This window comes from Balaenoptera musculus, chromosome 11, assembly GCF_009873245.2.
Source record: "Balaenoptera musculus isolate JJ_BM4_2016_0621 chromosome 11, mBalMus1.pri.v3, whole genome shotgun sequence".
Classification (NCBI taxonomy): Eukaryota; Metazoa; Chordata; class Mammalia; order Artiodactyla; family Balaenopteridae; genus Balaenoptera; species Balaenoptera musculus.
Window position 1 is genome coordinate 2,485,368 of NC_045795.1, and position 26,290 is coordinate 2,511,657.

Below are 26,290 nucleotides of genomic sequence, written 5' to 3' on the forward strand. Positions count from 1 at the left end.
CAGTTTGGACAGATCATTCCCCAGGGCGAGAACAGCACATTTCCTAAAGGACAACGAGACGGGAGTGCTGGGGGCAGCCCGGAGGCGCAGCGTGTAGGGCAGGGATAACAAGAGCCACACCTTAAACCAATAAACGTAGGGTAATGTGTTTTATTTAATTAAAATAGATTAAAAAACAGACTGTGTAAAAGAATTAGGATTCTCAATAATTTACTATTATTTACACGAGAAATTCTGGTCGTTAGTATTCTCTGTGAGGAGATGAACACGCAGAACCCAGACCCTCCCCGAAGGCAGAGGGAGGCTCGCTGGGGACACTCGGTGACCTCCCGATTCCCGTCCACTCAGGTGGATATGGCGAGTATATCACTGAGATCTTGGTGACCGGCAGGAAGGGGGACCTTCAGCCACCCGGGGGCCACTGCGCTGTCACCCCTCGTAGGAGCCCAGGGGGGAACTCCTTCCTCTCGGGAGAATCGTCACCACGCAGAGTTCATCACACGGGCACCAGTCAGTGGTTCCCCTGTGCCCGCAGCCAAAACCCCATTCACGACCAACCTTCCGCAAACACTCCCTTGGCTGACGTGAAGCCCACAGTTTCTGGATAGAAGATAAAAAACAGGAATGGAAGCTGCACATCCTGGTTTCCAGGGAAATCCTGGATGACAGAACACACCCGGCTGCGTTGTCCAGAACTTGGTGGCTCACCAAGATGCCACGCAAAATGTTCTGTGCGCTTGTGGAGGGAGGGAACGCGGGGGGAGGAGCAGCTGTCCAGACCCGGCCCGGGACGTCCTGCAGGCACTTGTGGCCCCTCCAGGCGTGGAGGGGGCGTGCCCCGGGGATGCATACACAGGCCGCGAAGACCCCTAGAAGCAGCAGGGGCACCGGACCCCCGTAACCTGACTCCTGGTTGTCGGAGACTTGGGGTCTCCATGGGCGCGGGCGGCTGGGCAGGCCTGGTCCCTGGCATGATGGACTTCAGCGGAGCCACGGTCACCAGCTGGGGGAGGAGGGGCCCAGTGGAGACTCAGTCCAGAATGTCCGTCTCGAAAGGCACCAGGTGGTAATAGGACAGGTTGGTGACATAAGCTCCTGGGTCATCCCCATCCTCCAACTCGGAGGCAAACTCACCGCCGTTCTCAAACCTGAAACGGGAAAGCAGAGGTGAGGCCGGGGCTGGCTCACTGACCCCCGGCCCCGCTGAAGTGGACAGAGGGCAGACGGTCACTGGCAGGAGGGTCTCTGGATCAAACAGCACGGAAGGGCTCTCCACCACACCGGCCCATCCACCACCAGGCTGCGTGTGGAGCGAGTGTGGAAGGAACCGTGATTGCAAATTGATCAGTCACATGGGCCTGACTCCAAAGCCATCACAGCTTTGGTTTTCACTGCCTTAGAGACTGTGATTTACTCTCACTGACCAATACTGAGGCATCCATCCATTTATCCATCCACCCACCCATCCATCCACCCACCCATCCATCCATCCATTTATCCATCCATCCATCCATCCATCCATCCATCCATCCATCCATCCATCCACCCATCCATCCATCCACCCATCCATCCATCCACCCATCCACCCATCCATCCATCCATCCATCCATCCATCCATCCATCCATCCATCCATTTATCCATCCATCCATCCATCCATCTATCCATCCATCCACCCATCCATCCATCCACCCACCCATCCATCCATCCACCCACCCATCCATCCATCCATCCATCCATTTATCCATCTATCCATCCATCCATCCATCCATCCATCCATTCATCCATCCATTCACACAGTGAGTATTTCTCTCTCCATCTGGGGATTATTCTGGGTCAGGCTCTGGGGACACAGAGTGGACCAGGCACAGGAACCTGCCACGTGCTGGGGCTGTGGACCATGGCAAAGACGGGTGAAGAAGGCTGTGTGGTCCCAGCTCCCAGCCTGACTGCTTCCTGGGCCACATGCACACACAACCAAGGAGGCAGGAGTCGTCCAGGGAGGAGCTGGGTGAGGGCAGAGGAGGTTAGCGGAGGGAAGGGTCCTTCATTTGGGTCCTGCATTCAATGTGGGGCGTTACATGGCGCGCACGGGAAGAACTCAAGGAAGGATTTGTGCCCCAAATGTGAGGTGACCTAAATACCTTCTCAACATGGATTCCCCAGGAATGGAAACCATTTCCACGCCCTGCCTAACCCAGCCTCGGCTTAAGCACACTTGCTTAAGCTGGAAAAAAAGGACTACAAATTTTAAAAGTTGCCTCACAGAGAAAACAGTGCACGGAGGACCTTCTCCCCAGGAGGGGAAACAGATGCTGCCTGAACCTTTTCCATTGTCCCCAGCTAAGAACCAGTCCAAACAAAGGGGAGTGGCAGAGGGGGCGGACGCAGGCCCTGCCCAGGGCAGCGGAGAGGGCCTGGGGCCACCGAGCACACTGTCCACACTGCCCCTGCCCTGAGGCCTCACAGGGGTTCAACTACAGCGGGAAGCCGGGCAGCGACGGGCAGGGCACGAGGCGCCCAAACCACACAGCCGCCGGCCCGGCTACACTGGCTGAGGAGCCAGCCGGGAGGGGGGAGCGGGAGGGCGGAGAGGGGGCCCCCCTCCAGCATCCGGGGCACGTGGGGTGAATGGGGTCCCAGGGAGGCCTGCCGCCTCTAAGTTTCAAGGGGGAAGCGGAGGAGGCGGCGACGGCAGCTTCGAAATCAGACAGGAAAGGCATGGAGGCGGGTTTCCCTCTAAGTCCATGCTGACGGGCGTGTGTGGAGATGTGTGGAGCCCTGCATCCGCGCAGGCAGCGAGGCCAAGAGGGGGCCCTTAGGTGCAGGGAAAGGCTCCGGGCAGGTGAGGGACGGGCCCGGTGGCGGCCACGACACAGCCCTGCCCAGCTGCTTCCTGCCCCTGCTACCCCTCCTGCCCTCAGATCCCCTGAGAACTGGGGAAGGAAGGGGACCTGGGATGCTCGGCCGAGTCAGGGTCCCCATCAGCCCCCGTGGTCCTCAGCGGGCCTGGCAAATCCCCGTTTCTAACCAGTGAGGACAGGGTCGGGGCTCGCCCCAGGCCTGGGCAGAATCTCCCGGAGCCTGGCAACCCCTCCAGCCAACCAGGGTGGTCACAAGGCGGAGGCCCAGCCGTCCCGCTCTCACACCGCCACCAGGCACACACACTTGGTCCCTGAGTGCAGGGGGGTCTCTGGTCTGAGTACTGTAGCTGCTCTCCCCCAGGGACAGTGTGGGGACCGACAGGTCCTAACAGCGGGCCCGGCAGCATTGCTCCACAGCCTTGGGGCCACACAGTCGCTGTCGAGGACCACTGAGGACAGCTGTGGCCAGGAGAGGCTTCTCTCTGTGACCTCCTGTCCCCTGGAGTGTTTGTTCAGACCCTCCCGAGAGACAGACCGCAGCAGACCATCACTGCGGGGCTGCCCGAGGTCAGGCACCTGGAGAAATGCCCGGCAAGCCCAAGTTCCCTGGAGACGCTCCTGGGCCGCTCAGAGGCCGACATCTCCTTGTTAAGCTATCCTGGGATCGCAGAGGTTTCCGCACGATCTTTCTCTCCCACCAACCCGGCGCTGCAGATTGAGGGTGGGTCGCCCTGGCCACGCAGGGCCCCGGGCTGGCTGGAAAAGTGACATTACAGCCCTTGCTTTCTCTCCATGTTTCTCCTCCAAAACGATTCATGGTTGAACTTCCTTCTCAGAGCTGGCCTCATGCCAGGGGCAGAGGGCCTCTCGGGGCCTCTCAGAGACAGAAAGGGTCCCTGGGATGCAGAGCCAGAGCCGGGATCCTGCAGCCCCTGGTGGTCCACCAACCACTCCACCAGGACAGGCCCGGCCAGAAGCTCTTCCCATGAAGCAGAACCTCCTTCCGTCACCGCGTAATCCACGTCGGCAGATGCTCGGACCCACGATGCCAGCTCCGAGTTGGCTCGGGGGACCCTCGGGCTGGGAGCTGTCTGCACACACACGGTGCGTACGACGTGCGTGGTCCCGGCTGAGCGCGAGGCATGGCGGCAGTTGGGTCGGTCCTGGTCCGCTTTCACGTGGGGCTGACGGGGTGCGGAGGGACCCCCGGACTCTGAGAGGCCCCCTGGTTCCAGGCTTGTGCCGGTCAAGTGCCCACAGGAGACCCTGCGCTTCCAGAGCTGCCTGGGGGTCCCAGAGTCAGGCGTCCACTCTCGTCACCTGAGCCTTCAGGAGACCCTGCGAGAGCACGGCGGTCCCACCCGGGGCGAAGAGGAGCCAGGAGACGGGAACGAACCCCCTGAGCTCGCACAGCAGGACAGCCCCGGGCGTGAACCCCCTGAGCTCGCACAGCAGGGACAGCCCCGGGCGTGAACCCCCTGAGCTCGCACAGCAGGGACAGCCCCGGGCGTGGCCTGGACCGTCACCAGGGCCGGGTCCTGCCCGATAATCCCGAGACGGCTGGCAGCGCCCGAGGTGGCTCTCCTAGAGCCCCCATCGTGGTCCAAGTTCTGTCGCCCGAGGAAGGAAGAACGGAGGGCGGGGGGTCTTCAGCCGCCCACCTCCTCTAAGCCAACGCATCCTCCCCCGCTCAGGGCAGGCCCGTGAGCCACAGAAGCCACCTGGGAGGCGACGAGAGGCCAACATGCAGCTGACGCCCCCCCCCCCCCCCACCCCAGGAGACCGGGCCCCCATGAGGAGGCTCGTGGCCCCGGACCCCCCAGGGCCCAGCACAGCCCAGACCTGAAGCCAGGCAACTCCTGCTGAACGTCCCCCCTCCCCACTGCCAGCCGCATGGTCAAACTCTGTCCCCTTCCTAGAGCCCCAAGCGGGCAGGGAACCTGGTCCGGGCGCTGGCTGACGGCTCGGGACCTCGTGTGTAAAACGACACTCGAATCAGTGCACTTACAGGTGCTCCGAGGGGTCCACAGCTGCGTGCTGGTCTTTTCCGTTTGGTATACTGTGGTCAATAACGATTGTTTCCGTATTTGCTAAGCAAAATCCATTGGACCTCATGATTTCTGAAAGCGAAAGCAGTAAGGGAAATATTCAGAAGGGGATCAGATTTTGAAGTTTTGAGGTCTGGGGCTCACACTGATCTCCTCACAGCCCCCTCCTCCTGCTGCGCCCCCTCCTTTCTCACACTTTAGAGGATGCTCCGCCGCCCAGACCCAGGGGCCACACCTGCCGACCCTACACCAGTCAAGAGGGGCATCTCTCCCCCGCAGAAAGGCGCTCTGGCAGTCCGAGCGCTCTCGCCATACGCCCGCCCTGTGGGTTTGAAGCTGGAGCAGAAAGAGGCTGGGTTTCGGGCCAAGACCACCGCACACGACGTGGGCTCTGCCCAGGTCACCCGATCTCTCTAAGCTCTCACCTGTGTCTCAGGTGAAGATAACACGGCCCAGGGTCACCGTGAGGATCCAGCGCGATCCGTGTGCGTTTTCAACCAAACGGGTGACTTCACCTTTTACTTTATATAATCCTATATAGAAACTGACTTCTCACCAACGAGTACAACTTGGGGTAATTTTAAAAGGGCAACAAAGAGATCATCTTTGTGTGTCTACATTGGCTGTGCGGTTAGATTCCAAGTGTAAAGTCTGGTGCTCACCAGCTCTAGAAGGCGAGGGGGGACGGGGAAGCCCGGGCATCGGTGGTGGTGGTGGTGGCGGGGTTGTGGGTGTGTGTGTGTGTGTGTGTGTGTGTGTGTGTGTGTGCACGTGTGTGCGGAGGCGTGGGCAGCTGAAACAGCACCGGGCTGGGAGCTGGGACTCCCTGGCGCAGCCCAGCAGGGAACCCCGAGACACTGGACGCAGTGTCCTAACTGGAAATTTCAAAACTGTCCTGGATGATCTCCAAGGACCCTTCCAGCTCTAAGAGCCTATCAGCTCCCAGGCTCCATCAGGTCATCTGGTCCATTTAAACGTAAGTGCACTTGACTCCCCTCTCCGACCTGGGGAAGCTCTTACTGACATTTCCCGGGGACTGTGCGTCCTTCCCTTCCCTCAGTGGATCACAGACTCTCCAAGGATAGACCTGGAGGGTCACCAGGGCTCCCGCTCCCCGTGTGCTGTCTCATCCCCAACCTCAGCCCCCGGTCATCGAACTCCGCGCTCAGGGCCGCGTTTGTCCCGTCAAATCAGGGCCTTCACTTACCTCACCTTAAAAACGTGCTCCAAACAGACTCTAAGCTCCTGCCGGGTTCTCACATCCAATAATCGTCATCTTCCCACTTGGGGCCTGATGCACGGAAACGGCTCAAAACAGCCCTTCCTCTGGCCCTGGCACAGGCCACAAGGATGTCCCGTGCTGCCCCGTCCCATCGGGCATCTGATGCTATTGTTGTTTGCGGGGTTGTTTTATTGCTTACATCGTACCATAATTTAGATTATTTTATCCCCATGTACAGATTTGCTTTTTTTTAATAAGTGAAACTGTAACTTCCTATTTACTTTTCATCTTTCTGGGTATTTGATTCTCAGTTCTTTGAATTTCTCTCTATGTGAAGACACTTAGGGGAACTACACAAAAAAAAAAGAAGAAGAAAAAGTAGAAGATTTCCTCCTTACCTCTGCCCCCCAGGATAAAATGACTATTCATCAATCGGATTTGCCAAGTAATGGCTAAAATTTCCAATTGACTTTCTGGAGAAGTGACAGCGCTCGTTTCACCGGCCTTTCGAGGTCGGTCACACTCCACGTGGCATCAGCACGTGGCTCTTTCCCGACCTCCTCTCCCCGGCTGAGCCCACCCGGAGCCCACCCGCCTCGGACAGCCTGTAAGTCATGAGAAGGAGCTGAAAACCAGCGAAAAGTCAGTGCTTGGAACCTCTGGGGTCAACTACACCACCAGGTGCAAAAACAGCACGAAGATGTTGACCAAAGCCTGAGTGAGCAGACAAGACACTGCAGAGGACGACACCCCAATAAGAGAGATTAAGATCCCCCTGCTTCACGATTTAAAACGCACAACGGCACAGAACCACTTTCTTTACTGCTTTTATTAACTGACTCAAACCTGTCCCAGGAAGCACGTAAAACCTCAGGGACCTCAGGACAGCCAGCTGAGAGCCCCCAGATCCTCTCTCCCACCGCCTCCCAAGGGAATTTGGAGGGGAGGACCCCACAAGTGAAAAAACGTCAGTGCTGCAAAACATTTGTGAATGTCGCCAGGAGTCACCTTGTATAGGAACTTCCTAATCTTTCTTAAATGTGACATTTGGAGCTCTAGAAAGTGGAATCTAGAAAATGGAACCAGCCCCCAAAACAAATTTGTTACAAATCATTCCTTAATTGTCTGTGCAGAGAAGCCAATTGTCTGCAAGGCCAGCTGGGCCCTCCAGGAAACTCCACTTCTGCCACTTAAGCGTGGGAAGCAGGTTACCCCTTGCTTAGCTTTTTAGTCTGTAAAATGGGAATAACAGTATCCAGCTATCCTAAGGGGCACAGGTGTGGATTAAATGAGACGGTTTTTATAAAGAATCTAACAAATGCTGGGGCTCGTAAATGGTAGTTATTGCTGTCGTTGTTCCAAATGTCCTCATATCTGTTGGGTCACCCAAATAAAAAGAACCAAAGGAAATGTTACGCTTACTGAAAAACTTCAGCATCTGAAGCCTACCTTCAAATATACTGAAAATGGGAATGTCTTAGAAGTCAGCTTAGTACCTACAGCCAAAATCACTGGTCCATTTAATGACTTTAATCACATACATGGCCAGTTCCATGAAATAGTTCCTTTTCAAGCCATTTTTTTGCGTACAGAATTTTTTTCACATGAAGAAGAGTCCTGCTTTGCCATTTCTTATTTCTTAAAACTTTTTCGGAGCTAATTTTAGAATTACGGAAAAGTTGCAAAAACAGTATAGAGCTTTCACAGATTGCACAGCAGCTTGTCCTTTGGTTAACGTTTTACATAACCATGGTACGACAAGCAAATCCAGGAAATGAACATCGGCACAATACTCTAAACTAAAACCTCCTGCACTTGAGTTTCACCCATGTCCCTCTGTCTGTCCTGGGCCCGGCCCGGATCCCTCGGGGCAGGAAGAGGCGGTGGTTCAGCCTCCTATGACCCCTGACGGCCTCGAGGGCCTCGGTCTTGCCTCATCTCTCCTGGCTGCAACACTTGGGACGCGGACTGGTGAGTCTTTCATTGACTGTGCCTCAATTTGCCTGGCGCTTCCGTGCTTGGACAGAGGTGGACGGTCCGGCAGGAACCTGCAGGGACGCTGCCTTCCCTCGGGCATCAGATCAGGAGTGCGATACCCACAGGCCTTACTTATTCCTGGGATGTCGTCTGGATCTCTCGGGTCAGGAGGTTTTCTCCAAAATGAGGGTACTATCTCTCTCTGTGTAGTTAAGAACTATCCTGGTGGAGATGCAAGGGCAAATCCTGCTTCTCCTTAAACTTTCACCCACTAATCTCAGCCTCTACCAGTGGTCATTGCTGCAACAATGACCAGTGTCTGGCTGGTGGTGATTTGCTATTTTTTTACTTGCAGCCCTGTTTTCACATGCCCCATATGCCACCATAACTCAGTTCATTAATTCATCTATTCTTTTTTTTCTGCGGACAGTCTCAGCCCTGAAAGCATTCACACGCTCTCTGATCCCCTTTCCTATTTTACTTTCAATGTCTCCGGCAACGGAACAAAACCCAAAGCCATGCCTTTTCATTAATTGGAGACCAGGACTCTCCCCGTGTGGTGAAAATTAAGGTTAAGACCGTACAGATGCCTGGTTACTAAAAACTGAAATTGTATTTCCAGCCTTCCCAAACCTGAGTACTATGATTTTGGGGGCCAATATCGATTAATCCAAGCAGCCAGACCGAGGCTGAGGGTTATGCTTTCTTTTAAGCTGCACGGACACAGCCATGGCGTAGAAAACTAAATTTAAGTTTTCCTAGACCTGGTAATAAACTTTTAGATTAACACGGGATGAAGAATGTTTAAGGTTGCATTGGTCCAAAGCATCACCTAAGAGGCCAGAGCACTCGCCGGAATCGTGGCCCCGGGGGCGGCTGGTTCTCACACCATGGGCGTCTGGCGCCATCTAGTGGAGCCCCTGACCCCTAGCCGGTCAACCTAGAGGTCACCGCAGGAGGCCTGAGGGTGGGCCAAGGTCAGGGCTGTCCGCCACGGCACCACCTCCCAGGATGCCACATCAGAGGCTTGAGAAGGTGCTGAGAAGTCTGGGGGAGGGGGTGACAGCGGGCACGGCCGTTTCCACGCACGAGTGGAATTTAGCTGGACAGCAGTGGACGTGGACGGCAGGGCTTGTGGGGAGGGAGGAGACAGGGCCCAGCCAGCAGGAGGCCCAGGGCCTGGAGCAGAGGGGTCGACGGTGACATGGAAAGCCAGAGTGACCACAGCCTGACATGCCCAGGATGACAGGAAATTCATAAATGAATGAGCCAGGAAGTCAGGTCCGGGTGGCCCATGTCGGTACTGAGGACACATCCCGGGGGGAGGCTGGGCTGCTGGAGCCTCGGCCCTCGGGGCGCCCGGCTCTCCGGGTCCTGAGGCCCAGCGCCCGGGGGCTCCCGAGTCCATACGCAGCGCAAGTACGGGCCCAGACGGAGGAGCAGGGCTTGCCCACGCGGGACCAGGCCCTCCGGGGCTGGCAGCGCTCCTGTAAGGAACGGTTCCTTTAGAAGTGTTTCTGAATTTGCCACATCCTTGTCTCAGTATCCTTACTTCCTCGCTCAGTGCACAACGAAAGCACGTCTCACACGCCGTGGGAACTCCCCCGCCCAGCCCCACGCTCCCGTACACGGGAAACACGCGCTCAGGCAGAGGGAGAGCCAGCGAGGTTGGGGGCGAAGAGCAGAGGGAGAACCCCTTCGACTGATTAGAGCGGACGAGGAGGAGGGACCCCAGGCATGGGAGACTCTCAGCTCTGGAAGGGGCGACCCCGCCAGCTTCCCCGCAGGGCTGCCTTCAGGCCGTGGTCTTGGCGCGAGGCTTCAGGCTCTCTGCAGCTGACTCGCGATAGCTGTTTACCAACCCCACTGTCAGGCAGCCCCGTGTCACCAAGTGTTCCGTGCTGAGCCGCGGTGGCTGCAGGGACTGCCCCCTGCGATGTCCCCAGGACCTGGGCTCCCGGCCTGCGCGGGGAGGCCAAGGCCCTGCCTTCCCAGACCCGCGTGCCAGGCCTCCTGGGCTCGTGGGCAGGAGGGACCCCAAACCTCTGTCCTCAGTCCTCGAAACAACACAAGAACATAGTTAAAACCCCGACGTGGGACCCCAGCGCTACCCCTGTTCAATCCTGTCTCCTTCCTTTCAGCGCGTTGGGGTAAACCTGGGTCGTGCGTTTACCCGCATCAGCAGTAAAGACAAGGCACTAAGAGGCTGGGGACGCCAGGCTGTCGCCATCAGAAGCACCTGCGTGCAGCGCCGGCTGTCCCTCTCACGCCCTGGGGCCTTTGGGGTCAACCTGCGCCTGCCACCAACCCCAGGCCCTGAAAGGATTCTGCGGCTCTCGGTTCTCCTGTTTGCGCAAAACAGAAAGAAATAAAGCAAGATGGAGATGCCAGTGCTGGGGCTCTTCCGTGCAAGACTAAAGGGCAGAGGTGCCCACGCTCCAGGTGACAGCACACGGAGCCTGACACGCTCTGAAGCCTCTCTGAGCCTTGGACACTGGGGTCCCCGGACATCCGGTCAGGAGGGATGACCGCCATTTTCACCCTCCTGTAGAGAAGGTTCTGGACGCCAGGCGCTAGCTAAGAAGGGGCCCCCAGCCCACTGCTCATCTTCCTAAGGACACACACGAAGCTCTCCTGGGAAGATGACAAAAGTGGCAGACACGCAAACCCAGGCCGAACCCTGTCCTGCTCACACACGGTCAGAGCGAAAAGTAACTTTTCCGTCCCGGGTTCCCAGAACCTGCCAGCCCCGTCCGCCTCGCCCCAGCACACAATTCAGGAATCTCATCCTTGCCGTGGTACATCACTCAGTAAGGACACTTTTATACCAGTGACGTCAGCCGTCACCCCAACGTGCCCCCTCCATCTTCCCATCACCGGGACCCAGTTCCTTTTCAGGTGACGGCTCTGGGCTCAGGTCCCCTCACCTGCTGACTCTTCCCCATCACCTCCCTCTGAGTCCCCCTCCTCCACTCCCTCCTCTTTCCTTCCTTCCACTCAGAACTCAGGTGCTGGACACAGGGACCCCCCCCCACCTCCCCTCACATCAAGGTGGCCTGTGGGATGTCACCGCTGGCCGAGCTGTATCCCCTCTGCGCCCGGCAAACGCCCACACAACCTCACTCAGGCCAGACAAGTTGCCTGGGGAAGCCCGGTACCTGAGACTTCCAAGACGGACCTCTTCTCCTACAAAATGCCCCTCAGAGGCTTTGCCAACAGCACTGCAAAAACAGAGTCTAATGTTGTAACAACACGTACGGCCCAGATCTGAGGAAGCTGCCACCGGGCTGAACCCAGGCTTCCCTCGCTCCCCCCTGACCCGCAGGACGGCTGGCCATCCCCTCTTAGCGCTGCTGACATTTGCCAGAAGGCTCAACCCAGCGTCCACGCTAAGGAGACCTACACCGTGTGTCCCTTTCTGTGCCCCCGCCCTAAAGCCAAGAACAAAGTCAGTGTTGTGCTAGGTGGACTCTTATTTTTGCAGGCTGGATGACGCATTCCAGTAATTCACTTCAAAATGCCTCACTGATGCTTTCATCATAGACCATTTAAGTACGTTCCCATTTATACGCCAGATAACTCGCTTTGGAAGTAGGAAGAGTGTAAACTGCAGGTCAGTAGGTAGAAACACACCGTTTCCTAAAAATCAGGAAACGGGCCCTCCCCTGCTCCTTCCACCCTTCTGTTGGGCTGTCTTTCTGGGTCCCAAGGCGGGAGGTGTGTCCAGCACGTGGACAGTGGGCTGGGAAGGTTTCTGGTGGCCCTGTGGCTCTCACCTGATATTTTCACCGGACTTTGAAAGCTGGGTTGAATTTTATGGACGTTGTCATTTTTTAACACCTGATCCAGGGGAGATCTTTCAAAGAAGGTGAGCACAACTTCTGACCTGGAATACTGGGAAGAAACACGTTCATTCCTAGACATTTTCCTCCCGCGAGGCAGCCCGTCTGACGCTGGTGGCCCCGCACTGCTCAGACTGCGGGACTGAGCGCGGACGGGGCCGCTTCCCCACTCACCTGTCAGGTGCTCCGGCGGCTCGAGGCCCACAGGACGGGGACAGTGGGAACAGTTCGCGCCTGGTCTGCGCCAGCGTTCACGCGCGTCCGTCTCCCCTCACTTTCCAGTAAACCGCGAGCCCGTCACTTCCGCTTCCTCCCCAGGGAGAAAGCACCGGAGCCCCCAGAGCCCAAGGAGCCTTCCCTCCCTGGGCTTACACCTGACCCCACCTGACGCTTCCAGGAAGCGCGCCCCGGCCCCGCCCGTCCGCCCGCACCCACCTTGCACACCCACCTTGCACACCCACCTTGCGCGGCATGCTGATGGCGGCCTTGAGCAGCTTCTCCACTTCGTTAAGCCTGGTCTCGATGTCGTGGGCGTCCTTTATGGCGACCAGCCCTGGGATTGAGACAGAAACGCCTCCGTCAGAAAAACAGACCAAGAAGTGTGCTCCCGAATTAAATACAGGACAACAGGCATCCCGCGACGGGGACGCCACCCCGACGTCGCCCTCCACGAAAGACACCTGGGGGGTTTACTCGGCCTCACGTGCGTGCAGCCCTGCCCTGAAAGCCCGGCTCTCAACCTCGTTTTAAGTTTCAACGACCCAACGAGTGATTAACGCGTGTGCTGCAGTGGACGCTGTCCGTCTGAAAGCCACAGGGACACCATCAGAGGCCTCTCCGAGCGGGACGCTCCATCCACACCCTGGACAAGGCCAGAGCTCAGCCCCCGCCAGCGTGGTGGCCGTAGCTGGGGGAGGCTGGACCCACCAGCCCCCAGTGACCCAGCTGAGATGACCACAGGCCCCCTGGAAACGGAGCCTGTGTTTAGACAAGTCATTTAGATACCGGCTTTGGAAGGGAAAAAATCACATCTTTACCCAGAGAAAACCAGCGTGGGCATGACTCAGCACCTTCCAGGAATCGGCTTCTACCCGCGTTCCGGTTACCGGAAGTCTCGACTGGCTACTAAAAAGCGCAGTATTCTGTCTCTAAAACACGAGAGCTAGAGGCACGGAGACTCGGGGTGCGTTTCTGCCTTCCTTTGAGCAGTGCAGAGCACAGACCTTCCCAGCACAGCTTCTACACATCAGCTTCCCAGGGATGGAGCAAGTCAGATTCCCAAGGGCATTTCACGTGACCCAGGATGTTGGTCCCGGCGAGCTACGACCAAACCACAGAGGCTGAAATCCCAGAACTATTTTCAGTCACTGAATCCCAGTTTTCAGAAGTTCTGGTTTTGTTTTACAGGTGAAAGGGTTGTTCATTTTGCAGGCAGCTCACTAAGTCCACGTAGTGTTAAAATTAACCTCCTAAACTACGTGATTGAAATTAAGAGGCCCCAGAACACGTGGTCCATGGAAACCAGGGGCGCCCCAGACATAGGGCGAGGGCACTTCTGAAGACCTGGGCTGAGCAGGGGGTCCCTCGCATTAGCTGGGGTCAGAACGTCCAGTCAAGGCCAGGAGTCGGTCCCTGGACTTCCTGGAGCACAGGCTGGGTGCACCTTCACCTGGCCACCTGGGGGCCTGCTTCTCAGTGGGCTATCTGGCCCTGCCCACCCTACCCCAAGCCACACGGGCCCAGGCAGCTAGCCAAAGACCCCAAGCCTCGGTCCACACAGCCTGCACCAGCAACCTCAGCACGACTCCCCAGCCGTCGCCGGAGAGAGGGTCCCGGGCCACCTCCTCCCCTCTCACCGAGGCTGCCTGGCCCACCCACCACCCTGCAGGCTGGGGGCAGCTAGAAGGGAGAAGGAAAACACCAGGGTGCCAGAGTCTCAGCCCTGAGTTCCTTGTTTAGAATTACACACACACACACACACGCACACACGCACACACACCCCTCTGTGACCTCTTGCTTGCTATGGACAAGTCTACAGAGGAAAAGAGGGACTCTGAAAAGTTGTTTTTAGAGACAGGACAATTATGTAAATCATCCCCACAAAGAGCTTCTTTATTCTAAGACAAGCAAAACTACTGTCATGTTTCAATTTTTACTACATCTAGCATACTGGTGTTAAATCACTCGAGTTTATGACACAGTAGTTGTGTTTTTGTATTCTGTAAGGACAATTTATAGGATTAGCCTCTTGTCTGGTCAAGGCATATAGCATATTTATACCCATTTTCTAGGACGTAAAGCATGTTTAGCCCACGGTTGGGTTTATAACCACCAAGGGTACCATTCAGTCAAATAAATACATTCTGCTCTATGCTGATCTTCTTTTAGGGTTGCCAGAATTAGCAAGTAAAAAGCAGGACACCTAGTTCAAGGTGCGTTTCAGATAAACCATGAATAATGCAATAGTATGGATAGACACACTAAAAAATTATTCAGTGTTTATCTGAAACTCAAACTTACTTGGCGTCCTGTACTTTACCTGGCAACCCTATCTTCTTGGTGACCTGCTTTCCAGAATGAAGCAGAGAAAGGCAAGAAGTACCTGGTCAGGCCTCTGGGAACACGTAAGTGTTTAGGCTCAGCGCACAGACCCTGACGATCCCAGCCTCGCCCACCTCACCAGCTCCGTTGCTCTGTGACTACCACATCCTCATCCCAACCCCGAGGAACGGGTCCAAGCCACCAAAACATGGCCCCCACGCCCACAGCACTGCCTCTGGGGGACCCATTCCCACTGGCCTTCCCCCACCTCCAGGCTCGAGTGGGAAAATCCCAGCATCCCTTAAAGGCTGCGTGGGACACGCCTTCGGCTCTGTGAAGCCCCCCACCCACCAGGCGGGACTCGGTCTGCTCTGAGCTCTGGGAGAGCTCCATCCACCCCACCTCTGCAGCACTCACCGCTCTGCAGCAGAGCTGCTCCCTCCCCTGTGGCCTCCCCCAGCCCACCTGGGAAGCTGAGTGTAGGAGGTGCCCACGGTCAGCCGTCAGCACAGGGCCTGACACCGACACCCGCAGGGGATTCACTGGTCGCTGGCCGTCTGTTGATGGAATAAAGTTGCACAAGAGAACAGAGTCAAGGACAAGTTATCATCTGTGTGTGTCCACCAGCCTATGGGTGCCAACTGCATCCCATGCTTCTCGGCGTCACCCCAGCCGGATCCCGGCCAGCAGGCTCAAGGTCACAGGCCTCACAGGAGAGCTGCCCAAGACCAAGGTGGCATCAAACCCACTGAGTTGCCGGCCACCCTGTTTGGTTCTGTCTGTGGAAGCTGCAACCTTATCGCTGCCTTTATGCTTCTGAGGAGAAGCCAAATGGTGCTCTCTGGAAATGAAAACATGCTTCAAAACAAGAGGGGCTGAAAACATTTCAATGGCGAAAGAACATGCTGGAATCCCTCCTGCAAGAACAGAGTGACAGGGGATAGTTTTTTAAGCTTTGGCTTTTGGTTCGGGGCCCTTCTTCATAATTTATTTCCCCGTGGCATAGTGGCTTCTGGGTGACAACCAAGGCGAACGGGATCAGCGTTCCCACGGTGCGTCCTCCTTTCCCCAAGGAAACCCGTCCACGTGAATGACAAGGACACTCACCTCTTCCCTGGGGAGGGAATCAATGGTGGAGACTCGTGAAGCTATGGATTCAGCTAGGCTGACTGGCATCCACCTACGGGCGGCCCCCAAGGCTACCTGGCCCCCAAAGAGCCCCTCCCTCACCCCACATCAGGGCAGGAAGGGGTCACCACTGGCTACGGGGCTTCCAGTGGCCTGGCCCTCTTCAAACGCCAGCACCCACATTTCCCGCCTCTCCTGGGCCTGGAAATCACCCTCCTTCAGGTGTTTTAAAGGTGTTTCCCATTAAACAGGGAGGTGTACTAAATGCGGAAGGAAAACATTCAAACAAACACACAAACCCAAAACAGTGCAGAAATGAAATAAATCTTCCTTTAAAATTTCATGTCTCAAAACCCACTGAGGTCCGCCCCCATCAGGTTCTCAAGTTCACAACTGTTGGAAGCCGAGACACCTGATGGCAACACCCAAGACCAGGATCAATTCTCAAAATGACACGGCACCAGGCGTGGTGTGAGCAGAGCCGACATCTGGGGCCTGTATCATTGCCCAGGAGACGGCGTATGGAGACCCCCAACGACGTACAGGTAGTCGGAGGGCTTTCTGTTCTACCTGCTGTATCTTCCTTGGTGACCCAAGAGCTTTGGCTTTGATGACCGGCAGAGCTTTCCAAATGTCACTTGCTTACAGTAACTATTTTAAACTTCACTTTCAAAATGGCTTACGTACAATATTTAGGATTATCTAGAACTTTTAGCTTTTGTATTCCAAATATTGTTGATTGAACGAAAACTGTGGGGATCTTGTTTGACTCAGTTTTACTATCTGAGATCGTGATTCTAAAAACTGCAAGCGGATAAAATGGTTGTAAATTTGCACAGTTGGACAGAAAAACTCAGACCCCCCCCCCCCCCCCCTTGGTTATGAGGCTGCCGTTCCAGGGCCGGCCAGCAGGAGGCGCCAGCAGTCCATGGAAGGCTCGGGACGCAGTCCAGCGAGGACGGCGGGAAGGGATGCGGTCCACCTGCCACACCCAAGTTCTAAGGAAACTGACTCAGAAGACTTCACAGCCCCAGGAAATTTTCGAATTTCTGATAAAGCGTCATCACTAATATAATGTCAATTTTAAAAAATTTCACTCTACACAATTTGTGAGGTGAGAAATTTATCCAGATATAGCCCAAAACTGTCAAAAATTTGAAACCATAAGATTGATAACACGACTACGTAAATTTCAGTATGTCAATTTCACCTCCCTTTGGGGGTTGAAATTCAGCCTTGAGCAGCCAGGGTACCCCTTCCGTCTAAACTAGTTTACCCTTGAAAATGGAGAACTCCAAACGAGCTTCTGTCAGTTCCAGGGTTAGGTCTTTATACAAACACAAACACCGGACTCATTCTCGGAACCCAAACCGAACCCAAACTGTATCAGCACAAAGGTCAGGCTGAGAGAGCAGACACAGACCATTGTCCTGACCTCAGACACCTGGTCCCACGTCCTACTTCCGTGGCTGGAGGCTTCGGACTGAACATCTCTGGTGACCGTCCCCACCTCCAGGGACAGACCCAGGGCTGAATCTGGCTGAACGCCTTCTGCCGCTGTAATTCTGGGAGTGAAGACAGAGGCTTCTCGGGTCAATTGGGAAGGAGTGTCCGTTACCCAGAGGATGCCGGTCCCTTAAGAGGAGACTCCCATGGCAGAGCCCAGGGAAAGCTTCTGTGATGTGGACTTTCCAACTGAGCCAAAGAAGGCATAGTTCAAAAGTCCATCCACGCAGAGCCCAGAGAAGCAGACAGCTCGGGCGAGGTGAGGAAGGCACTGTCACGAGATATATATTCTTTAAACGCTGAGCATCATTCAAATTTTGGAAATAAAATATTTCAAAATTTCCAGGAAAACCCTCAATGATTACTTCCCAAATACTTGTTCTCTAAATAGGTAGTCAACATAAAACCAGCAAGGACTCACTCAGCGATGAGCTTGAGAGCGTAACCGAGGGGGTTATTCTCTGCTGAACTCAGGCATCGCGACGCGGCCCTCCCTGGGAACCCGTGGCGACTCTGACCTCACAGGCTCCATCCATGGGGGTCCCACCCTCTGCCCCCATGCCCGGCCCGCTGCACACAAGGCTCGGTCCTGCCCCCATCGCCCTCCCCAGGCCCAGTGATGCCCAAGGCGACACTGATGGACAGGAACTTCTCCCCGCCGGCTCGCCAAGGACGAGAAGCAGGCAGGGCAGGGAAAGCAGGCGGAGGAGAAAGAAGAGCAGAGACAAGATAACGGGTCCGGAGGCCCCGGGAAGGGGCTGCGGGAAGACTTCTGTCCTCCGCTTCTTCCCAGGCCTGTGAGATGCCCGCCCTCGCACCACCCTCCCTCCCCGAGTTCCTCCTTCTCCGGGTCCCGCCGCCTCGCTCTTCTCCCACCACAAGCAGAATTCCTTACTAAGCTTCGACTCAACACGGCTAAGGAGTCACTTCACTCCGCCTTAGTCTGTCTTAAAACTTGGAAGGAATTTAGGGAATAAACACAAGCCGTCCCAGGCTCTCAAAACAGGAAGCACTCGATCCCGAAGGGGGCACCAGGGCGACAAGACCTGCCTCCACATGCTGGCCAGCATGATGGACATGAGGCCAAAACTGACCACAGGGAGGTGTCACCAGGAAAACCAGCAGGGAACCTGCCTCTCCAGGCAGGAGCCCGAGGAGGGAGCAGCGCAGGGGTGAGGGCGAGAGCGGGGCGGGAGGGCTGAGACAAGCCCTTACACACCCCTGGGGGCCAAGGGGGGCCCGGCTCTCCACCCAGGCTCTGCCCCCGTGGCAGCTCTATTTCTCACAGAAAATATACACAGAGAGCATCTGCCCCGGAAACTGCCCCGAGCCTGACCCCACGCCAAGCACCAAATCACAATTTCTGGACCAGCAAAGCCCCAGGCCGGGTCGGTGGGGGTCCCACTGAGGTATCAGGGGTGACGCCCTGCCCAGGCTCTCAGGCGCCATCGCCGTCCCCACTCCCTAGGACGGGAGGCTGAGGCCACAACCCGGGGGCTGGCACCGCATCCCCACCGGGAGGGCTCTGGGTGAGGGGACGCCGCCTATCCAGGGCAAAGGGCAGAAGCTCTGCATCACACGGTGCTCACACGCCCAGCAAGGCTGTCGCGGCTTCAGCGCTCACGGCGGCCGGCCATGCAACGCCACCCCTGCCAGCTTCTCAATCCTGCAGCAGTGGCTTGAGCTGAACCACCTGCCTGAAGTCACGTGGGAGGGAGCAGGAGACAAAGCCCGAAACTGCATCCTCACCTGCCTGGTCCCAAAGCCGGTGCTCAGTGCTCGGTGCTTTCGGCCGCTTAGCCCAACCTCCTCCCGCCGTGACCTCGTGTCCCCAGGTGGGTCAGCCAGTCTCGCAGGGCCTGGGTTTTCCCCTGCGGGAAGCAGGCGGGTTCTGGTGGCGAGCAGGCACCGTAGTAAGAGCCTTAATCCCACGTCCGCTCCTTCCCTCCCCCCACCCTCGGTCCAAATGCTGCTCGTCGTGTTTCCTGCTGACTGTAAGTCACACACCAGCAGAGGACGACGGAGGTGTCTCTTCCTCAACGTGCAGCACGACCTGCAGTGTAAGTCGGCAACGGAGCAGGGCCGTCGTGTTCACCAGCAGGACTCACGTCGGGGCGGGAGGAGCGGGGCCCCGCGGGGTCTGCCTGGAGGACAGCGTCGCGGCACATGGTCTGTGCTTCTGTGGGACACAGGACACGTCCTGTCTGTGCTGCCACGGTTCAAGGGAGCCCAGGCCCAACCAGAAGAGAAAGGCGCCCGGCCCTTCACCTTGGCCCCCTCCCTGCCCCCGTCACGGGGAGGATTTGGATCCAGGGCCCGGCGGGGGGTGGGGTGGGGGGAAGCTTCTCAGGCCCGTTCAGGGACAGGGGGACCGTCTTTTCGGTGGTGATGACCGAAAGGGCTGGTGGATGTCTACTGTCACCCAAGGAAGTGAAAGTGAACAGAAACACCAATAAAAACGATTTCAGTGGGACAACGTCAACCCCTGGTAACGCCACGTCCTCACTCGCTGTCCCCTATCGACTCTGCTGACGGCCGCTGCCCCTGCAGGACGCCCTGCACCAAGGGGCCGGTCCTGGGGCGCCCATGGTCGCCTGTGGGGCTCATCACTCCCGGCCAGCTCTCCACAGCCCGCCCTGCAGCTCCACACCGAGCCTCACGGAGCGGGCACTCCGACCCGACGCTGCTTCGTACCTCAGTGGCTCTGCTGCCCCCTTTCGCTGCACGCCCATCTTCCCTAGCTTTGACTGCTCCCGACCAGAAACACCTCCTGCCGTTTGGAAAAGTGTGTATAAAAACACACAGTGGAGGCACACCAGGCCCAGACTTGTTTTAAAAAGAGAAAAGGATGGCGTCCCTGGGGGTCAGCCTGAGGGCAGCCAGATGCTACCAGCGGGTCCCGGTGCTGAGATGCAGAACCAAGCTTCCCCTTGGAAATCTGGTGGGAAGTAAGCGAGGCCTAGAAGCTCCAGAACGAACAACCTCTGTGAGTTTCTGGCCGTTCCTTCTCTGACTGGGTGTTAGCCTGAGTCACCTGGGCCCACGGCACGGCCTGAGCTCTGACGGATGAGACCAGGGGACCACGGAGCACGCCGTCACTCACGGAGGAAGGAGAGTCCGGACAGGGAACTCGGAACAAAGCCTGAGCGACAGCAGGGTGCGGGTCTGGGAAAGAAACATAAAACCTTAGGAAGAGAGGAGACAGCCGGCTCCCGGGAGGAGGACGGTGCCAGCACCTGACCCGGGCGGACGGCAGAGCCCGGCAGCCCTGTATACGGAAGAGATTCAAGAATAGGTGTGTGAGTCAGAGAGGTCACCCAAAATGCCCCAGAGAAGTGAAAACTGCCCCTCTCCCCATTAGAAGGGGCAGGACCCCCTCCAGGGAAGCCATGCATGGGGGCTGGGCTGTGAGGGGGGAGGACAGGACCCCAGCCCACTGCAGGGCCCGTCAGGCCGGACAGAGGCGGCCTCTGTCCCCCTGATCTGCTGCCCCGACCTGTGGGCGGCCTCTGCTCTTTTTCAGCCACTTTCACTAAGAAAGGAGACTCGGGGCTCTGCACTTCACCCCCAGACCAGACGGCGATCTACCCCCGCCTGTTTCGGGGAAGCGCAGAGCTTCTCCCCGTCCACGTGAGAGCAGGGCCTGGGAGCAGAGCACTGTCCCCTGCAGCCGCGGGGAGGCGGGGTGTCCCGGCTGGCGGACCTGCGCCCAGGCCTCTCTGGTCGGTGCCGGACGCCTTCGCCTCTGCTCCTCCATCTCACGTCTAACAGAAGGTCTACAAAGACGCAGGCAGACCCACGTCCCCGGTGACGGGGTGAACAGACGTTACCCCAGCACCACGCACAGGATCTCAAGGAGGGGCCTTATTTGGAGAAAACGCTAAATACCGTGTTCAAAGCTGGGCCCTCCGTCAGCTCCCCCTGCGGGCTTTCTGCATCGCCCAAGGCTCCCCACACCCACATCTGGTCTCTCCGCAGACCCTGCACTCTCCCTCCCGAACGCGTCCGTGCTTGACCACTTCTCACACCTTCCCGGTCTCCCCGGCTCCCCCGGCCCTTCTCCAGCCATGCTCAGCGCAGCAGCCAGAGTGCCCTTCACACCAGGTCGCTCGCGTTCCAAGCTCTCCACCTCCGACAAGAGCCCCACGCGGAGCGTGGTCTGCCCACTCCCTACCCCTGATCTCCCGCTGCTTCCACCCCCTTCTCTCCCCTCCAACCACAAGGGCCCCCTCAGGACTCCGGGCCACCGGGCACACGCCGGCCCCAAGGCCTTTGCACTTGCTCTGGCCACTGCCTGGAAGCTCTTCCCCAGGCACCCACATCGCTTCCTCCCCACTTCCTCCCAGTCTCTCCTCACAGGTCACTTCCTTTGAGCCCTTCCGGACCAGCCCATCTGAAAGTGAACCCCTCCCTGCCCCTGCAAGTCACAGCTCCTCTCCTTCCTCCCTTTTCTTTTCTTCTGAAGGTGTAGAACCTTCTAACATTTTTTTTTTAACTTATCTTGTTTATTATTGGATTTCCCCCACCCCGAATATAGAATCATGAGGGCAGGGTTTGTCTGTTTTGTTCACTGCTGCATCCCCAGCACCTAGAAGATGTTGGTGCTGGGGAGGCATCTGGTAGATACTTGCTGAGTGAATATAAAACCAAAGTGTTGATTTGACAGTAATCAGGGATCAAAGGTCACCTGACTACTTTGGAAATAGAATCTGTTTCTACAGTGATGACTTCATAAGGCCTAAAACGGGTGTTATTTTTAAAAAAGGATCAAAATAATCCAAGAGCCCCAAACAGTCATTGGGGAAATTCTGCATGCTTGTCTTTTAAAGTGTGAACCTTCCCAGACGAGAGACGCAACAGGCAAGAGACCTTGCCACATCTGGTCAGGAGCCCTGAACCATGGTAAGTATTACGTAAAGGGGATTTAAGGCAAAGACTCGGCCACACCTGTGTCAGAGTGTGGAAAGAGCAGAAGGAGACACCTTGGTCACCCAGAGATAATATGCACGGAAAGCAGCTACCTCCCTCCCCCAGGCAGGGGGACAAGAAAGGAAGGACGGGTATATCAGATCCAGACGCAGAAGAGCATAAGGTGAGAGGCCAAGATGCCAACCAAGGAAAAGGATAGAAGAAGCAAGACTAGTCCTGAGGGCAGCCTCGCCCAAACAGAAGACCAGAGAGGTGGGCTAGTGAGCCCCGTGCCGCCACTCCACGCAGGGGTTTAAACATCTCTGCGCACGTGTCACCAGGAAACATACACGTTCCACGGACAGACAGCCAAGGCTAGCACCAGTGTATGTGCGGAATCAAGGAACAGTACTCTCTGCACAGAAACACTCTCCCACTGCAGTAGTCCAGGGACCAAGACAAAGCGCTCAGCATCCCCTTCACTGCACGCAGAGTCAAAGATGCAAGTCGGACCCAAGGCTTTCCCACCCTCTGGAGGTGTTCAGTCCTACATTTACAAGAGCTACCAGCCTACTGCCAGCACGAGCTCTCAAACCTAGACTTGCAAAGCTTTTTAAAGAGATGAGCGGGCCAATGTAACCGAGCCCAGAAATATGCAATAGATTTAAACTGAGGGAATCTGATGGGAATTACACTGAGAAGACCTGGCATCTCTAAAACAGCGCACACATCTGGATGCCTTCTGTGTGTACGGTTTGTATCTCCAGACGATCTGTTTGTGCAAATAGTAAATCCACCTGGAAATAAGGTGAACTCTTCTTTTGCATTATGGCGATGTATTTTACTTGGCAAACAACTTCCCTGGACTTTCCTTCCTTCTAAGGAAGGAAAAGGCCTTCCCTTGGGTGTACAACAAACTCAGGTGGTGCTGGGGGAGGGGTCAGCTTGCCTCCAGGCAGAGAACCAGGAACCAGAGGGTTAATGTCGCCTCTCCTCCGGCCCCGGGGCCTCCACCTCCTCTCCTCCAGGGGCGCTGAGCTGGCCTTGCAGGAGGCCCTCTGGCCAGGACTCCAGCCGAGAAGACGTTCCCACAGTCCATCGTGGGCTGTTCGAAAGGCCTTCACACCCAACCTGGTCCTCATCTGACTGCCCCCCCGCATGCCCCCCACCAAGCCTAATACCCATTTCTTGCTGATTTTTCTCCCTTTAGACACTTGAAAGCAGCTATCACACCCCTTCTAAGCCTTGTTTTCTCTCTGGCGGTCACCCTCTTCCTGTCTCCTTGCGGATGGCCCACCCTGTGGAGGCACTCAGTGCACTGACACCTCGCAAACCCAGAACCAACCAGGCACAACCTGCACGGGGGTGGGGGGGCAGAGCCCAGGGCGCGCGCGCGTGCACGGCGCAGCCTAACCCTCCTGCTCCCGCAAGGTGGTTTCCTCCCCAGATCCCAAGGCGACCGAAGCTCCGCCCTCCTCCCCACCTTCTGTGACCCTCACCAGAAGCCGCTGAGGGTGACAACAAAAGCCACATTTGTGGAGGGCTTACTACTGCTGGACACTGAGCGTGCACTCCCGTGCGCACAAGAAAAGTGAGTGTCAGGTCCTCTGTTACAGGGGCGGAACCACGTGGGCAGCCTGGAGTCCCAGCTGAGCTGGGTCCTCTGACAGAGTGAGACCTGGAGGGCAGGCGGGGGGCAGAAGGGAGGGCAGGGGGAGGGTATGGGGGGAGGGCGGGGGGAGGGCAGGGGGAGGGTATGGGGGAGGGCAGGGGGCGGGCAAGGGAGAGGGCAGGGGGAGGGCATGGGGGAGGGCAGGGGGCGGGCAAGGGAGAGGGCAGGGGGAGGGTATGGGGAGGGCAGGGGGCGGGCAAGGGAGAGGGCAGGGGGAGGGTGTGGGGAGGGCAGGGGGCGGGCAAGGGAGAGGGCAGGGGAGGGCATGGGGGAGGGCAGGGGCGGGCAAGGGAGAGGGCAGGGGAGGGTATGGGGGGGAGGGCAGGGCGGCAGGGAGAGGGCAGGGGAGGGCGTGGGGAGGGGCGGGGGGAGGGCAGGGGAGGGTGGGCAGGGGGCGGGCAAGGGAGAGGGCAGGGGGAGGGTAGGGGGGGGGCGGGGGAGGGGGGGGGAGGGGGGGGGGGGGGGGGGGAGGGGGAGGTGGGGGGGGGCAGGCCCTCCACCAGCTCTCAGGGGCTCCTGTTTGTTTATGGCCCGCCTTGTTCCAGAAAGGATGTAAGTCACTGAATAAACAGCTGTTCCTTCATCTAAGCTTTCCGGATTTGGGCATCCATTTGATAAATTAAAAATATAACAACACACACACCCAAACAGTAGATCAAGGTAAACTGCTGCCATGCTTGAAATAATACTAAACTCCCTCCAGAACAGCCATCACAGTGAGACTCTGGGGAGCAGGGCCTGCAAACTTGCTGGCTTTGGGAGCCTTTCCAAGTGACGCGTCTGCCCGAGAATGTGTCATGAGAATGAGCTAATTATCCATATAATTCACACACTGGGGTGGGAGCTGTCCCGGGGAGGGGGGGCGTGGGGCGGAGTGGAGATCATCCCAAGACCTCAGGCAGATGGGCAGCTTCAGTAAATGCCCCCAAAAGGGCCCCAGGGATCTGCTTAGAGGAAGGCGCTGGGAAGTGTCACCAGATTCTCAGCGCTGCAGGTGGTCACGCGTGTGTGTGGGAGGGGGCAGGGGGGACCCCAGTCCTCGCGCCTCGGCTTCAGCCTCTCGCTTCCTCTGCGCAGCCTCCAAAGTCCAGCCCGCGGGCCAAGGAGAGGAAACGGGAAGCCACGCAGTCCCTGCGAGCCAGGAAAGTCACAAGGCCGGGGAGGAGGCCTCCGGGCTCATCAAACTCGAATGCGGACCCACCCTGGTGGCCCCTCCCGAGGAGGGACGGAGGCCGCGTGGCACCTCGCACTCGGGCTGTCGGTCACCGGGGACAAGAGGCGCGGCCCTGCCGGGGGAGGCCTCGGAGGGGGCTGCCAGACACGACGCGGCCCCAGCTGGACGCTGTCCTTAACTCTTCCCAAACGTTCCCCCGGCCTCTCCGGCCGCGGCCGCGGAGGGGGTCGCAGGGGCCGCCCGACACTGGCGCTGGCCGGTGGCTCGCCTTGGGGACGGTCAGGACGCCCGTCTGGCCGGCCTCGGGCCCCGTGCGCCGACTCCTGCGCTCCCGCCACTGCACTTCACCGCCCGGGGGCGGGCGGAGGTCTGAGGGTCCCTGTCCCGTGCCGGGGGCCGGGATGTCGCCAACCCCGCTTAATAACCGCCCCTGCGCCCCCCTCCCTGCACTTCAAAGGAGCCGCCCCGCCCCCCTGCCCCCAGGCCGGGCCCGCGCCCACCTTCGCGCAGCGGCGCGAGCGCCAGCTCGGGCCGGTCCTCGGGGAAGGCGTCGCGGAGGCGCTGCCACAGGCGGCCCAGGTCGGCCAGGCTGCGGTGCAGGTAGAGCACGCTGCGGTCCGACCACTCGGTGCGGATCTCGAAGAACTCCTCCTCGTCGCCGCGCCGGCTGACGATGAGCCGGCGGATGCCGTTCACCCAGCAGCCCCGCACGAACATGTTCACGAGCGACGTGCCCTCAAACACCGCCGAGGCCATGCCGCGGGCCGAGCATGCCCCGGCCGGCAGGGGGCGCGCCCGCCCGGGCCTGGCTCGGCGGGGAGTCCGTCTGGAGCCGGGGTGTCTGTCCGGGGCCGGGGTCCGTCCGAGGTCTGTCCAGAGTCGGACAGATCCAGAATCTGTCCGGAGCCGGCGCTGGTCGGGGGCCTGCCCGGCGCCGGGGTCTGTGCGGAGTCGGGCGGGGTCTGTCCGGGGTCGGCCCGGCCTCCGCGCGCTCTCCGGGATGGGGCGGCGAAGAGCCGCGGGGCTGGCCGAGCGGCGGCTTATAAGGCGCTTCCCTTCGCGGGCGGCGCGGTCGCCGACGTCGAGGCCGCGGCCGCGTCCGCCTTCCCCGCCTCCGGGCGAGAGGACGCGCCAAGCGGAGGTGGGGGGGGGCCTGGCCTCAGCACCCCGCGCCGCCTACCGAGCCCGCGCTGCGGGGGCCGCGGGGCCCCCCGGCCGCCTGGAGGGGCGGAAACCCGGGCGCCGGCCCCGCCCCGCCCGCCCCCTCCCTCCCCTCCGGGCCCCGAGCCGCCGGCCGGGACCGGACGAGACTGGGCAGGGAGGGCGGGCTCCCGGGGAGACTTCTCTCTTTCCGTTTCTCGATCCTCGGAAACTGTCGGGTCGGGGGGCTGCGCGCCCCACCCGACCCGC

At 58.3% G+C, this 26,290-nt stretch overlaps 1 protein-coding gene across 2 annotated transcripts; it reads right to left on the reverse strand.

Moving 5' to 3' along the window:
- Positions 1–130: 130 nt before the first annotated feature.
- On the reverse strand, positions 131–25,903 carry PXDC1 (PX domain containing 1). 2 transcript variants are annotated; one of them, XR_005021859.1, is made up of 6 exons: positions 25,381–25,903; positions 12,413–12,504; positions 11,886–12,003; positions 4,871–4,982; positions 709–1,148; positions 131–600 (listed from the first exon to the last, which is right to left on the reverse strand). XR_005021859.1 is itself a non-coding variant. In XM_036869108.1 (5 exons), the coding sequence occupies exons 1-5, from the start codon at positions 25,634–25,636 to the stop codon at positions 1,031–1,033; spliced, it is 696 nt and encodes a 231-aa protein (XP_036725003.1). In that variant the 5' UTR covers positions 25,637–25,903; the 3' UTR covers positions 131–1,030. The 2 variants fall into 2 exon arrangements, 1 of the variants encoding a protein (XP_036725003.1); XM_036869108.1 differs by having other exon boundaries at positions 131–1,148.
- Between the last annotated feature and the right edge of the window lie 387 nt (positions 25,904–26,290).